Source organism: Pezoporus wallicus, unplaced genomic scaffold, assembly GCF_028554395.1.
Source record: "Pezoporus wallicus isolate ANWC-B61680 ecotype Strahan unplaced genomic scaffold, APGP_CSIRO_Pwel_v1 contig_3486, whole genome shotgun sequence".
Classification (NCBI taxonomy): domain Eukaryota; kingdom Metazoa; phylum Chordata; class Aves; order Psittaciformes; family Psittacidae; genus Pezoporus; species Pezoporus wallicus.
This window is the reverse complement of record NW_026642292.1, coordinates 7,039,552-7,054,865: the sequence shown is the minus strand read 5'-3', so window position 1 is coordinate 7,054,865 and position 15,314 is coordinate 7,039,552. Positions and strand designations below refer to the sequence as shown.

Here is a 15,314-nt window from a genome sequence, read left to right as displayed (position 1 = left end):
TTTAAACAATGAAATTAGAAGCAGGGTTCATAAAGAAAGCTGCATAACTTGACTAGTGAGGTATTACTATACAGTAATCATAAACATAAAATCTTTGCACAGACAGCTTTTTTGAAAAGCTCTTAGTATAAACTCAGTGGATGATGAAAACGTTAACAGATCCAAGCAATGAACAGGAAAATACATTGGCTTCTTATTTTTGAAGTTTATATGCCTTCAAGCAAAAATTTTTTTTTTTTTTTAAATAACACAACCTTGCTTTAACAGATTGAGTGGGTCTCCTGCCTCCCAATTCATTACTCCATAGATCCCAAGGGAATCAGTGAAGCTGGTTACAGTGCAGAATGGTATTAGGAAGCCGTTAATCTCCCCTTCTATTCCTCCCATTTAAATGCAAAAATAGATTTTCTGCTGGAAATAGGAAGCTAGTATTTGCAAGCGCTGCAGCTCTCTGTCAATAAGTTTTCCATACTTACATGGTTTTTTTTTTTACTACATCTTTACTACAGGTTGCCCATTTCCAAAACAGGTTTCCCAGTCATTGCTCTACTCCACTAGCCAGAATTTCTAAAGGGGCCCTTTCTCTCAATTTGCAATTTGATAGAAGTTACCAGTAAACATCCTAGATGATTTGAGCTTGAAAACCAGTGCAGCTTTGTCACGAGTTTGATCAATCCTTTCCCATCACATCCTCTACAACCTAATTTCTAACCATTTTCCTGGTTCTACAACCAACATGAAACACTCTCTCACCACCTGAAGTCTGGTACCTACCTACCGTGAATGAAGTTCAGTTTTCATTTCAAGAAAGCAAACAATACACCAGAAGCCACACTGGGTGGGAACTAAATGAAGACACAGGGTCCCTTAGTAATGCATTAAGCCATAAATGACTCTCTCCATCTCCTAACATAAACACTAAAGTTACAGAAGACTCATTCTTCATGAATGAGAAACAGCAAGAGAAACATCTGAAGAGCTCTGTAAATTCTTTGTTTAATGTCTCATTCACTATCCATTTAGAGTCCTTACCAATGAAGTCTCACAAAAGGTTTGCAGCCTGGTTTTGTGTGAACTGTGTTACCATTGATAGCAAAGATGGAATCTATGAATCAGACACAACTTTCAAGAAAGTAGATGGAATCTAGTAGTTGTTCAATTCTGATTTATTGACACTAAAAGCTCAAAGTCAAGGGCAATAAAGGTCAGCTTCTTTCCAAGCTTCTCAAACCACTGTAATCCTAAACCAAACATAGTAATCCTAAAACAAAGACTTTCCATTTTTGCAAATAAATGCACTGCACTTTAGAGGACTATCTTGAGCTTCCAGAAATCACATTAGCTAGCACTCAGCTCAGGAAGCTAAGTGGAAAATCTTGCCTCAATAAGAAAAGGGGTTATGCAAATCAAGCTATTGCGTGTACACATTCCCATCTCCATTCTAAAAAGCTGAAAAATGGAAATCTGACTTCCCGGTCTAGAACTAATAGCCCAAATAGGAATTTGTTGCTCAGTAAGGTAATGCAATGCTTAGTGTGGCAAGAAATTGTCCTCTGATGAATGCAAGCTCATCCAGTTAAGAGCAACTTCCCTGTGAGTAAAATCACACACACTGCTATATTGCAGACCTCCACATACAAGACTAAGAATCAGACTTTGAAAAAATATTATTACTGAAAGTGTGTTTCTCTTCCAGAGGGACAACATGAAGCATTAAGATATCTTCAGTGCTGCATCAGGCTGTTCTTACTCCCATCTAGTCTATTACAACAAAGGCTAAACTTTGAAAGTCAGGTTAAACTTCTTCAGACTTTTTGAAGACTACATTTGGAGAAATTAATTCACTTTTTACATGCAAACCAAAACCTAAAAAATACTACTCCTCATGAACCACTTCTGTACATTTTAACCAGCGTTATTTTCACCCTGGAGAAAGAACTCACTTTTATGTGATCTTGTCATTTTATCAGATTTGGCAGAGGCATCTTTGACTCTGTTGTGATATTCTACAAGGAATGTTCTTTCATGTTCAAAGAAGTCATCCACATCCTACAAAAAAACAAGAACAACTTAAAAAAAAACAGGATTCCACTCACTCTGTACAGAGCAACTGCAGAGTTAATTTGCATATATTGCTGCTGCTGTGACATGAAATGCAATCTATTTTTACTGCTTGAAACACCATTTATGTAAACTGATTTCTTCATTTAGTTTGTTAGGATCTAAAGTTTTATTAAGAATTTAATAAGAACTCAGTAAGAAATCATACCAATTGTCTTAAAGGTCTAAATGGCTAAACCTGAAGTGAAGGAAATAGTTTAACTGCTAACTACCACTTTCATGACAGAAAAATACAATAAATGTCAAGTACTTAATAAAAGGACATCTACCTAGAAAAATGGGGTGGGGGTGGGGGAAGGGGGACAGGGGAAAGAGAGACACCCAGTTGCATAGATGCTGAAGTCACAGCAGAGACAATATGAACTTCTAGCTCAGGAATGCTGATCTTGATGAGAGATTTCTTTCAAGCTGGTAATAGAGGTAAAATTTAATATTTTCTGTATTACAATTGGAGATATTTAGTTTATAGTTATTTTTAAAAATAAATAATATTTCTAAAATAGCACAGATGCTCATTACCATGGAATAGCCTACAACATGGGCTTTGAACAATGTGCTTTTGAAAGCCCCTGATTATTCGGACTTTGTATTTTCCTCCAAGTCATAATTCACAGTTACAGAAACTATCCAGCAGTTCCAAAACTCAAGATTTTACAACTAGGAACTTCAGCTTCTCTTACTGGCTTGTAAAATGAAAGTTAGCACTGGGAAGAAAGGAGATCAAAATAATCTTCTGCAGAATTTATGACTGTTACAAAACCAATCTTTCTACTTTTGGAAAAGTCAAAATGAAACAGAATTTTCATTAAAATTCTTTTTTTTGGCTTTTTTTTTTGGTCTCAGTTATATTCTTGTATCTATGGGGAAAAACAGTGCCAGCTTTATCATTACTCTTAGTTTTGAAACAGTAGAAGGATGTTACAAGGCTGGTAAAATGCACACTTGTTTTAGCAACTTCTGAGCTGCAGCAGTTGGGAAAGCTTTCCAACTATAGAAAATGACAGGCCAGATTATCAGTTTTATATGGATTTAAAAATTACTTAATTTTATAAATCAGGGGAAAGAGTACTGAAAGCCCTCAGACAGATCTCACTTATCTTGCATCCAGGGCTACAGGTTCCTTTCCATACTCTGCCTCTTAACAATTAAGTTAGACATTGCTAGAAAAATCCATTTCATGTAGCTATGTAAAATTCTGCTTCATTAAAAAAAGGGGACAACAAAGTTAATATATTTTAAATCTCAACAAATTAAGCAGTAATCACCTTTACTCCTGAAACAATGACACCATCTGCTGATTTAACCATATTTTTAAAGAAGTCTTCGAGTTTCTCTTTCTTATTTTTCCCACGAACACTCAACTGAAAAACAAATTCATTTATCAAGTTGGATCATTTTCTGAAGGCAACAGAAGCTTTAAAAAAAATAATAAACAGATAATCTTACACTCTGCATTAATACCAACAAACCCACCAGAACCCCCCCAAACAACCCACAGCAACAAAAAACATAAAACCCAGCAACATTCTAGCACCTACAAATAATACCAATGTACAAGATGTACATTTCAGTTATCAGTAATACAGTGTTGATCAAATGGCAGATCTTTGACTTTCTCTGAAAGCGTTTACTCCTCAGTGCACTGAAGATGTTGGTTTCAATCTCGGACTCTTCCTATCTAAATTTGCCCAATTTAAGTAAACTGAGTTCATGAACCAGTAAGCATTTCTACATCAAGAAACAAGAGGATGCCCTGTAACATATTTTGAAGTTACGCATGTATTCAGTTGAGCCAGTCTTTCCAATGATTTCTTCAACATTTAATGCCAATTTCTGCAATTTTAAAAAGCAACTAAGAACTGCTCACGGGATACAAGCAATCACTAACTGACACCAGTCATCATGAATCCAGTAAGTCTCCATTAACTCAAAAATTAGATAGCAATTCAGTATGTAACATGCAGATACCCACAGTAGTCCAATATCTAGGAAAAAAAAATGGAATAAATTTTCACCTAATTAACAAAAAGGCTCTACGTATCAGAACATTTCCTTAGAAATCATCTCTAGTTTTGTTAGCAACCCCACAAAAAATAAACAACCCAAAACATACTGAATTATCATTAGTATTTTTGAAGCTGAGGCTAGAGCACATAGTGCATTTGGTTCCCCAGGGGGCAGGAAAATGAACTCATACAGCCTAAATGAATTTCTACCTTTTATGATACAAGTATGTCTGGAATGAAGGAATTGATGCCATTTACTCCAGGAGGTAAAGCCCTTTTAATCAATTTTCCATCCTACCATAAAAGTACATCTTGATTTCTCTTCCCAGCAATTCAGTTTTCAATACTCACATCCTGATTATATTCCAAGAATACATGGAAATTTAAATCCTTTCTCAAAATAGGATGTGCTGCCACACGACACAAAAATACTTCATGCATTGCAACTGTCTTCTTGAATATTGCCAAATACTCACTGAAAACAAGAAACAAGATAAGACATAAGAATTTAACACAAAGCAATTAAGCTTGAGGTAAGCCTAGTGAGCATCTTTAAAGGATCCTCAGTAAGGCTACAAAATTATAAGCTGATGTTGTAGAGGTTATCACTCCAGTATTTGATATATGCATAAATAAATAGTACAATGTTAATACTAGTGGGAAATCAGAAGCCTGAACACATTACAGAGAGGCTTTTAATGAAGGCGCAACAAACGCATTCTGATTTTCAGGGCTAGCTAACATACGTTTGCTGAAAGTGTAACCTTGTTTGATGGTCCTTTCCCCAACTCCCCAAAACAAACAAAAAAAAAACTGAAATACAGATTACAGTCACTAGGCACAATATATCTGATGTGCAAATTCCTTCCTCCCCATCTCCATCCCCTTGCCTATTTGCACCCTCCTTACTTATTTAAGTGTTCTTGTAGTTTTGTTAGCTGTTTAGATGGAAGTCTTTCATTCCATGTTAAAGCACCTAGCCTTTGGGGACAAAGCTTACATGAATGTCTTGCTTCATAGTGGTTCTAAAAGCGAAATTAAGTATTGCATTTGGCAGGTACAACCAAAAAAAAAAAAAGGGGGGAATCACATTTAACCATGACAATCACATAGTTGCCCAGCTGAGCCAACTCAAGATTAAAGCATTTGTAATTTAATGGGAAGGCTTTCTTATCAATACAAGTTTGCTAGAATTCATTTTGCTTTGGAAATTCAGTAAGATAGAACCTGTCTAGAAATGAGGAAGGGGCTTCTTTCCCCATTCTGAGGTCAAACGGTGAAATGATAATTAACACTTTTGCTTCCACTATGTGCAAGGAGGTTAAGATTTACATACCAGCAAACCAGCAGGGCCAGTGTTGGGAGATGTTTGATCTCAGTGAGAGTAGTAGTCATTCAGTGAAGACAAAAAAGGAGGATGCAGAGGATGGAGGTGGCAGTAGAAGAAACCCAAAGTTTTCTGTGTTATCCAACCCCTAACCAGACCACAAGAGAATCATGATCAGGGCCGCTGGAAAACCACAGATTCTTTAAAATCTATAGTGTTTTGCTAATTTCCAGTTTTCTGCATATGAAGTGTATATCTACTCTGCTATAAATTATGTTGTGTATATAACACTAGTAACAGAGCTTTTTAAGACATTTGCTCACAGCAGCTGGAGTTTGGAGAGAAAGCAGCAGTTCTAAGAGTTCTATGTACTTTTCTTGCCAATTCAGAGCTCTTGATAGTAGTCTAGAAGCAGTGTAAATATACACTTGAAAACTGAAACCAATGACAGGAAAAAGATCAAAGAAGTGAATGCATGATAAGGAAAGTGGATGAAGCAAGGAGAAACTTCACTGTGTAACTCAGAATGAAACAAAAAGCATTAGAGCTGGTATTTCAATACACATTAAATTCACAGTAAAGGAAAATACTATTTTCAGGAAGTACATTCTCCTTGTCCAAGAGAAGAAAAAAAAAAAAGAAAGAAAGAAAAAGGGAGTGCCAGAAGACAAAAAAAAAAAAAAAAGTATTTTCCAGTAATCTTCATATTTCTTGGGGAATAGAAAGTTGGCATCCACATTTACAGTACCAACTGCATCCAAAACTCCCTACTTCAGTCACTACATGTATAAACCTTAAAGTCTCACTCTGCTTATAAACTGTGGAACACCAGAACTAAGACAGAGGTTACCTCCTCCCTTTGCATATATTCTGTGAAGAAAGGGATCTAACTAGCCTTTTTCTTATAAAAGAATGCTCAAGAATAGCCTGATTTTTTTTTCTTGCTTCAGAAGATCTTCCATGAAATTTCTACAATTTTCCTAATGGCTCTGATCATGATCACTAAGATAACCCTGGTTACGTAGCAACTGGATTCTCAAGCCTATAACTCACAGAGAACCATTATAGTAAAATCAGAAATATGAAATAGCAGACAGCATTAAAAATTGAGAGATACAGGAAAAAAGAGAATAAAGTAGTAATCAAGTTTACATACGCCTCCAGTTCTTGTTTCATCTTGGTGAATTCTTCTTTAGTCATCGATCCTTCCCCTTCTCCAAGTTTCTGCAATTTCTCCCTTGAGGCATCAAAGTCAGGCCTGGGTGGTGCTGGTGGAATCTGGAATTGAATCAATTTTCTTTTAATTGCTCTTCTCAGTCAAACAACACCCATTCAGTACAGGAACTGTAGATTGCCTGCAGCTTTTTAATACATGGCGCTCTTTTTTGTCACTCATTACAGCATACATGGATAAAGTACTTCATTCATGAGTTAGACATGCTGCATTACTATACCAATTTTGGCCAAGTGTTCTTGAAGATTAAGAAAGTGTCAGTTAATACTTTATTAATGTACTCTTGGCTTCAATGGTTTAATAATTAGAGAAACTAAGTAATACCTAGATACCTAGCTTTCTCATGACAACAAACTAAACCTTGAAATCATTATTTTTTTAGTTGGTTTTGGTTTAGCTTATTTGGTAAGAATATTTCTTGTTTAAAGAAAAAAATAAAAATAAATTCACAACTGTTTCCACACCATCCATTTATAAACCCCCAAAACTTTAAACCAAAAAACCCATTCCATATTGTTTGCAGGCACTAGATCTTTCTTGCAGCACTGTTGACATTAAAGATACATCTGTTGAAATAACAAAGCACACATTAAGAAAGTCTCTATGTTAATCTTGTAATACAGTATATTAAGATTGAAAAAGAAAACACTGCATTCAAACTAATCCTCAATTGCTGAAAGAAAAGGGACATGGAACAAAGTTAAACTATGCTTAAATTTTATGTCACCCCTATCTGTCCATTACATTAACACCTTACCAAAAAAAAATAAATCTGGCATCAGTGTAGCCAACTGTCTGAAACTAGTTACTGCCACACTGAAGGTCTAGTCTTTCTGACTAAAAAAAGACTAGCTCGAGAATGGTATGACACATCACAGGTTATATTCATCATAATGTACCCCCATGTCAATTAGAAATATGTTTACCTTGTGAATCAGTAGACATGCTCTCCCCAAAACAAAATTAATACCTAACTTTCACATAAAGATGACAAAAATTACTATTTGTAATTAAAGTGTGAACAGCAGCACTCATTTTTAATAGGTAGCATTGTAACATTGTAAGGTGGCTATTTTGTGACCTCTGCTCCCTGGAGGCCTGAAATAAACTTCAAACCATAAATTGTTCAGTTGTGTATTAAGGTTCTCTGTAGTTCTAGATGGTATTTGCCTTGCTTTTTTTTTTTTTCCCCTTCAACTGATTTATGGTAAAATGATTCTGATCTTCATCATGAAAACTGGAAAAATGTAATTACTAGAGCTCAGTTACTGTACTCTGCCATTTCAGCTAAAACAAAGGCAACATGAAACTTGAAACTAGGTTAAACATTAGCTTGCAAAAACAATACCACCAAGTTATACAGTTCACCTATCCCCCACAATTTTAGCATGGTGGACTGAAGATATACTTGGATACAGATTAAACTACTCAGTCCTTTGGAGAAAAAAGGCAAGAAAGTATGACAACTACATTAACTTTCCTCCAACCTTGCTTCAACCATTAATTTTGTGTAACTGCATAAAATGAAGTATTAGAGCATCTCATCTGATTTTAGAAGGAATGAACATCTGCCATTTCCACAGCATTTAAAAGCAGCCACAAGTACTTCAGATACAGCCCACAGAAAACAGTGCACATAAACCAAAAGAACTGTAATACTTACAATATAGCCAGCATAGTCCTCATTTTCAACAAAAGAATCATGAAGCCAAATAAACTCTTCATGTTGCCGGACAACAGAAAATTCATTTTGTTTGAAATTTGGTAAGGAACTCTAGAAAGGAAAAAGGAAGAAGAATAATGAAAAGTTTTCCATTACTACAGGAAAAGCACCCTAAAGGAGCAACAGAATATCCCTGTAAAAATAAAAATAACCCAATCATCCAAGTATTGATTTGACCAAAAGCAAAGTTCATAAAACAGTAATTACCCCCATCTTTATTAGTGCAGCAGTCAATTGGAATGAGCTGCCCAAAGAGGTTATAGAGTCTCCACCCTCAGAGATATTCATAACCCAAATGGACAAGTTCTGGGCAATGAGCTCTGGTTCACTCAATTTAGTGGTGGGAGGGAGGAGATGAGACTAAATGATCTCCAGAAATTTTATTCAACTATTTTGTGATTCTGCAATCAATAAACATTCAAATCTAAGAAAGAAAAGCCATAAAAAAGCAGTAACTAAAAATTACTCTTGCATGTAATTCCATTATGAAATACATTTTAATATCTGAAACCACAGCTAAACAAACAAAAAACCCCCTACACTGAAGTATATTGAGATAAAGATTCTACCTGCAATCAGGCCAATTTATAAGCATGGGAATGGCATGACAATGTAACAATACAAAAACTGGAATGTCATTTTTTTCTAAACAGTTTTTTAACCCCTTAAATTTTAGTCAACTTTAGCACTGCAGCCACAGAGTCTCTTAAACAGGACGTAAACCTACCCTTTCACTTCATCTGGATTGTGCTACATTTGTTTCAATATATAAAGAAACTTTCTTTTCTATATAACTAAGAAGTTGTTCAGTGTACAAACCCAAGCTTTTACCTTTGTATGGACAGTGAATTTCACTTTGTCCCTCTCACTGAGTGCATCTGAGATATCCACTTGCAGAGCAGCATCAGTCTGGAGATCTACATTTATTGCTCTAAGCTAAACAAAGAAAAACCTCTTTAGCTTAATTTTAAAAAAAATGACAATACAAGCAATTTCCCTTACCATACTCCTTGTTAGTACACTATTTTTATTTCTGTGTGTCGTTAACTTGCTAGTAATGATATGGTCAAAGTATACTTACAGACAGCAGCAAGTTCAGAAGGTGTTTTTATTTATTTCTCTCTTCATTCCCCCTACTCTCCCAAACTGACAAACTGCTGTAAATAAATGTACTTGTAAAGGTAATTATGGGATAAAAGTGGTCTGATATTCCAAAGAAGCAAGAGCTACTAAAGACATGGTTTACTCACACTGTCTTAACACTATTCTTTTGTTTAACATTTCCCATGACATACTGAAAAAGCTTAAAAAAAAAAAAAAACAAAAAACCCTGAACTTCACAGACCTAAATACCACGTGCCGGAGAAACGGGGCGGGGGGGGGGGGGGGGGGGGGAAAACCCACCAAAACCCACACACAGAGAAAAAACACTCCAACACACAAACAACTAAAACTAAGATTTCAGTCTCTTCAGAAACACCATGAGTAATGGCAAAAATGAAAGGAATACACACTTTTTCTTCCACAAGACATGAAACCTTAACTGTCTCACAGAATAATTCTGAAGTCACATTGGGAAAAAAAGAAAAAAAAAGAGAGAGACAATGGTCAAATACAGAAAAATTTGAAGATGACTGAACACTGCAATGTTTGGCAGCAACTGGACAAAAGGCTTCAACAGTATTTGGTGAAACTAATCTCATCTAGACCCCAACCAGGAATTTGAGTCCCCTCACCTTTGCACCCTCCTCACTGTTCTAGAGCAGTGTGTCCCATGACGATTTCATCATCATGATCAACAGACATTCAGAATATTGTTATAAGTAGTAAGGCTAACTCTGAAATCTTCTCCAATGAGTGTCAAAAAAAGGTTCAATGCCATGCTCATGAGGCCTACTCCTTACTGAGACCCTGTGTTTTTTTCTGTGCTGCAATTTTCCTAGAAATTCTACATTACATTCTACAGCATAAAAATACTTTGATATACAAGGACAAAGACTTTGTCCTCACAAGCATTCTCAGGACTGCATTTTGAAGTTGATACTCAAGTACAAAAATGCTTTCTTTAAGTATCAGCAACACAGAGTACAAAGGTTACAAACAAGTAGATTCAGAAGGTAACTGCAAGGCACTGAACAGCACTAGGAGAGAAGCATCAACTGCCACATCTTGTTTTCCACCAGTTATCTTAACCCTTATCTTAAATCACAGTGGTCAGCACCCATTCTAGTTTTCTTGTTAACCTCAATGCTTATGTAGCAGCAACCAGACTAGCATATTTTAGAATTAATGTATTAAAGTAAAACCAAAATCATACAGTCTAGCATATGCTGCTAAACTAGCAAAATATAACAGTTCAATAGCTATTACACAAATAGTTATAGCTTTTCCTAACAACAAAGTTGGAAATCATTAAAACCACTGCACAGTAACATATTTGGACATGTGATTCAGGCATCGCTTTTTGTTTTGTTCTTCCAAGGTTTAGCGGGTCACAGCCTCACACAAAGGCATATTATCATGCGACGATCCCTTGCAGATCACTTCTGAGAGGCAGAATCTCCTAGCTCCTACCGAGTTTCCAATGTGCTTACCATCTAATTTAGGAAAGAAAAATATAATCTGACATACCAATGTCTGCCTTATGTCATGACACCACATTTTTCAGCTTGCAAAAAAGTTTTTAGTAGCTACACTGTCTGAGGTAGTTTTTCACCGGTCCCCCAGGATACATTAACCTAATAATCTCAGCAAATAAACTGGATTATCCAAAAGGATTTTCTAGTCTTTCACAGGTCACAAAAGTTTCTACTCAAATGCATTTTTCCGCCTTTTTTAAAAAGTGGTACAACACAAAATTCTAAGTTTCAGTGTAACAGCTGTTTGAGTTTGTCACTAGCGTGTATGCAGTCTCTAGCGCAGTGCACCTTGGCCATATGCACTATTCACAACTCCAGAAACAACGTGCTTACCAGTGCTGAGAAAATTAGAACCAAAACATGACAACTTCACTCATGACATACAACTGTAAAGAACTATTTGTTTGATTCATACTAGTTACGTTTGTAACAGTTTTGAAGAGTCTAATCATATGTTAAACTATGCTGTGTAGCCTGACTGCCAACAGGGAACCTTTTCATCTGCAATGGTAATGAAGCATTTATGAAAGGTGTCAAAGACAATCAGAAAGTTGAAAGACTTTATATGTATTCATGTGACACAATGGTTCACACTGTATTACCAGCAATTAAATTCACAAACAACATTATCACACAACAAACTTAAGCAATCTCTTCATCTGCTTCCACAAGAAAACCGCCACCATGGTTTTCCAGTCACAAAGAATAGAAAAAAAAAAAAAAAAAAAGCTACAAAACCTGATCTGGGTGAAAAATCTGATCTGGATGAAAACTGAAATGGAAGTACCTTAAATTCAAGAAAAAAATGGAGGTGGGATACAGTCCCTTTGTATCTTGCCCCTCTCTCCCAAACTAATACATACAACACCACAGTAATTTTATGCTTAGATGCTAGTACTCTACACCCATGCTGAACAACTCGCAAAACAAAAGCTAACTTAATTTACGTGCTTTACACTTTCCTATGCAATACCAAGAAAGTCTCAGTTTTATTCAGAGCCTTGAAAACACAAGAAGCCAAGGGCTAAGCAATGTTAGAGTACTAACAGAACAATGCAGGGAGAAGATTTAGCTCTTGCTCAAGCATCAATTACACTTCAAATGGTAATGAAAGGAAGCTCGTGGAGACAAGGGAAACAATCAAATCCTACATTCCTAGGTAATGTCATCCATTAACAACAGTAACTTTTGTACTCTAAGTTCTTTTAAAACTGTTAAGAGAAAAAGGACTCTTCCTTCAGTGGGTTCTTTACAGGCAGATAAATACCATAAGGCAAGGAAACAAACAATACTTTTACAACAAGAGATTACGGTGTCTTCACAGCATTAAGTTCCTAGCAGACCTGTTCCAAGGGGGTAGCTCGTTTTCCCTGAATGACTAGACAAGAGCATTAGCCAAGTCGGCTTAAGTTTACATCTATATAAAATACACAGGACAATACCAGTAGAGCAACACTATACCACCTTTCAAAGCATGTATTGTTTACAGTAGAGAGAGCATAAAAAACCCCCGACAGGAACAGTTACTCCAAGCAAACTCAATAGTATCTTCCTAAGTGAGATTCAGAAAAGCAACTCCAGCAAGTTCATTTTATGCAGACCATTTATAGTAAATTCCTTCTACAGACCACCCACTGCTACTTCCTCAAAGATGATTCTCAGTGCTCTGACAATTCTCCAGAAAGGCTCCATATGGCATCACACAATTGTTTGAGAATTACTGTTCTATGTGGCATCAGCATAATTTCCAGCCCACCTTCTGTCCCACTGCCCCACGTTAAACTTAACACAACTGTAGCTGACCAAAATGATTCTGAAGAATCAGAAGCATATGATCATAGCAATATCTGAATTCTAGAGAGGAAAGAATACTTGTTCTATTACTCTAACCAGAACTTGCCATCCATGCCTTCAAATAAAGGCGTGACCTGCTCCTTTTTTAATTGCAAATAGAGAAAGGCAACAAATCAGAATGAGGGAAACACTTTATGAAGAGTTGCTTATTTTTACTACTGCTAAGAAAAAGTTACTGTTTTGAAGATTGAAGTACAGCAACTCCATTCATTAACAGATTGACAGTATTGCTTTTGATTAGATGTTCTGTTATCAAAATCATGCAAATACCCTGTGTTTTAACCCCAGGGATTTACACAGCAGTGAGAAAATTAAAACCCCAGTGACTGAAAATAAGCAACCTAAAAAAATTAGTGAAAGGAGGAGGACACTGCTCTCGTTTAATTCCTCAGTGCTGGATGAAGATGGGGGAGGGGAAGGAAAATGAAGAGCTGCACTTGGCCAACTGAGATGATGTAAGTTGTCCAACAGCACAAACAAGGCTGCTAAGAGATTTCTTAAGGCTTTCAAAGTACCTTGTGAACTCTGACTACCCACAGCCTTAGAGGGAAAACTAACAACCCGCCAAACAAACAAACACAGGTTTCACACAGGACCAGATCTGTGTTGTTGTGTTCTACCTGTACCTTCAGGTAAAAAGACAACCTAACTGTGCACTTCAGTGTCTGTTCCTATACCCGGGGGATGACCTATGTAAAATACCACTCCATAAATAACAAGTTCTTCAGGCCTTGCTCTGAAGATGCTCAAAACAATTTCCTCTTTCTCTCTTTTCATCCAGTATTCTTATTAAGTAGCTGTATAATTAAAGACAAAAGCTCTACAGTGGTTTGAACTGGCCTAACACGATACTTGAATTCCTTTTTTAATTTCTGGCCATAAGCTGAACATAAAACACACTGAATGCCTACCACATACATACAGTCAAAAAATGCTTAATACTTAACATTATATTTGATGCTTGAGTATGGCATGCCTGACAACAAGATATACCAACATAGTGTTTTTTCAGATTTTGTATTTTTAGCAATGTACTAGATGCAACAGCCTAGGCAACCCAGAAGCTGCTCTCCTACCTTGCTCGGTCATTCTTTCTTAATATTCCAACCAAGAGGGGCAATCAGTCTGAGTAAGTTACACTCGATTAGCTGATTTGTTGCTTAAATAAGGCAGACAAGTTAAAGAAAGATGGATGCAGCAGTCGGAAGAGAAATGAAGGCCAGAAACAGCAGGGCAGAGAAAAGGTTTTCTCAGTAAGGAACATAATCGTAGCATCCTGTCCCAGTGACAGAACTTCTTTCCAATAAAGAGTTTATTATGCAGTGTGTGCCTGTAAATGTCCCATTGTTATCTATGGGAGAGCCTCTAGGGCCTAAAGACAGAAGAGAGGGCAGGGCTATTTCACACAGGCCCTGGCTCACGAATAAAGATGGAACCTGGTGCTCTCCACCAGGCTGGTCAGCCTGGTCAGGAGGACCGGACAACCTGGGGGTGTGCAGAGGGAGAGGGCCCACATCAGAGCAGGGAAGGACACGGAGAGGGGACGTGAATCTCCAGCACAGACATAACATCCCCTCCCAAGCCAGCCGCACAGAAGCACGGAAGAACTGCCCTTCCAAAACTTGGGTGACAGAACAATGAAAAATTCACGGCAAGACACATGGACACCAGATCCAGAGGGAGGCCGTGTTATCCCCACGTCCGCAGACCCTGGGAGACACACACCCCGTGCCCCGGCTGCCTGCCTCCGCCAAGCATCCCGCCTCCCTCCGGGTACCCAACAGTGAGCTCGGGCCGGGCAGCAGCGACCGGGCCCCGGGGAAAGGGGCCAACCCGCCCTCACCCGCTCCAGCCCCCAGGCACCGGGGTCCCCAACGCCTCCCCGCGGCACTTACACCTCGGTCCTCCTCCGAGAGGAAATCCGGGCCGTCGTCCGAGCCTTCCTGCTGGGGGCGAAGGGGAGGAGGAGGCGGAGCGGGCCGGGGGGACGCGGAGGGGCACGGCCAGCAGCGGGACGGTGCGGGGAGAAACAAAGCGCACAGGTTAGCGACCCAGCCGCCCGCGCCCGCCCCGGCACCGCGACCGCCCCGAGACCCACCATCATGGCTGCCCGCCGCGCTGCGCGCCCGCCGGCCCTCCCCCGACAGCCCGCCCGCGGCCCGGCGGCGAGGCGAGCCGAGGCGAGGCGGGGCGGGGCTGCGGAGAGCTGCACCTCTCGCGAGGGAGCGGCGCTCCCCTCCCTGCGCCGGCTGTAGGCGGCTGCTGAGGAGAGGGCCCGCAGAGCTGGCGGGAGTCGGGCCCTTCCCGCGGAGGGAGGAGAAGGGGGGGGTAGCTGCCGGCCCGGTTTTATCTTTCGATCCGCTGCAGGAGCAGCGCAGGTCCTGGGGCTGCTCGGTGGCTGTGGCGGCCA

The 15,314-nt window shown here is 38.7% G+C and overlaps 1 protein-coding gene across 1 annotated transcript in view; it reads right to left on the bottom strand.

The window, feature by feature from the left end:
* The window catches only part of SNX6 (sorting nexin 6), a 28,819-nt gene extending 13,708 nt beyond the window's left edge, over positions 1-15,111 (bottom strand). The window contains exons 1-8 of the mRNA XM_057428488.1: positions 15,003-15,111; positions 14,800-14,847; positions 9,243-9,347; positions 8,352-8,462; positions 6,611-6,732; positions 4,479-4,602; positions 3,387-3,482; positions 1,944-2,049 (exon numbers count right to left, since the gene is read on the bottom strand). Of these exons, the coding sequence (XP_057284471.1) occupies positions 1,944-2,049; positions 3,387-3,482; positions 4,479-4,602; positions 6,611-6,732; positions 8,352-8,462; positions 9,243-9,347; positions 14,800-14,847; positions 15,003-15,008 (718 nt within the window). The 5' untranslated portion in view covers positions 15,009-15,111. The remainder of the gene's footprint in view (positions 1-1,943; positions 2,050-3,386; positions 3,483-4,478; positions 4,603-6,610; positions 6,733-8,351; positions 8,463-9,242; positions 9,348-14,799; positions 14,848-15,002) is intronic.
* Between the last annotated feature and the right edge of the window lie 203 nt (positions 15,112-15,314).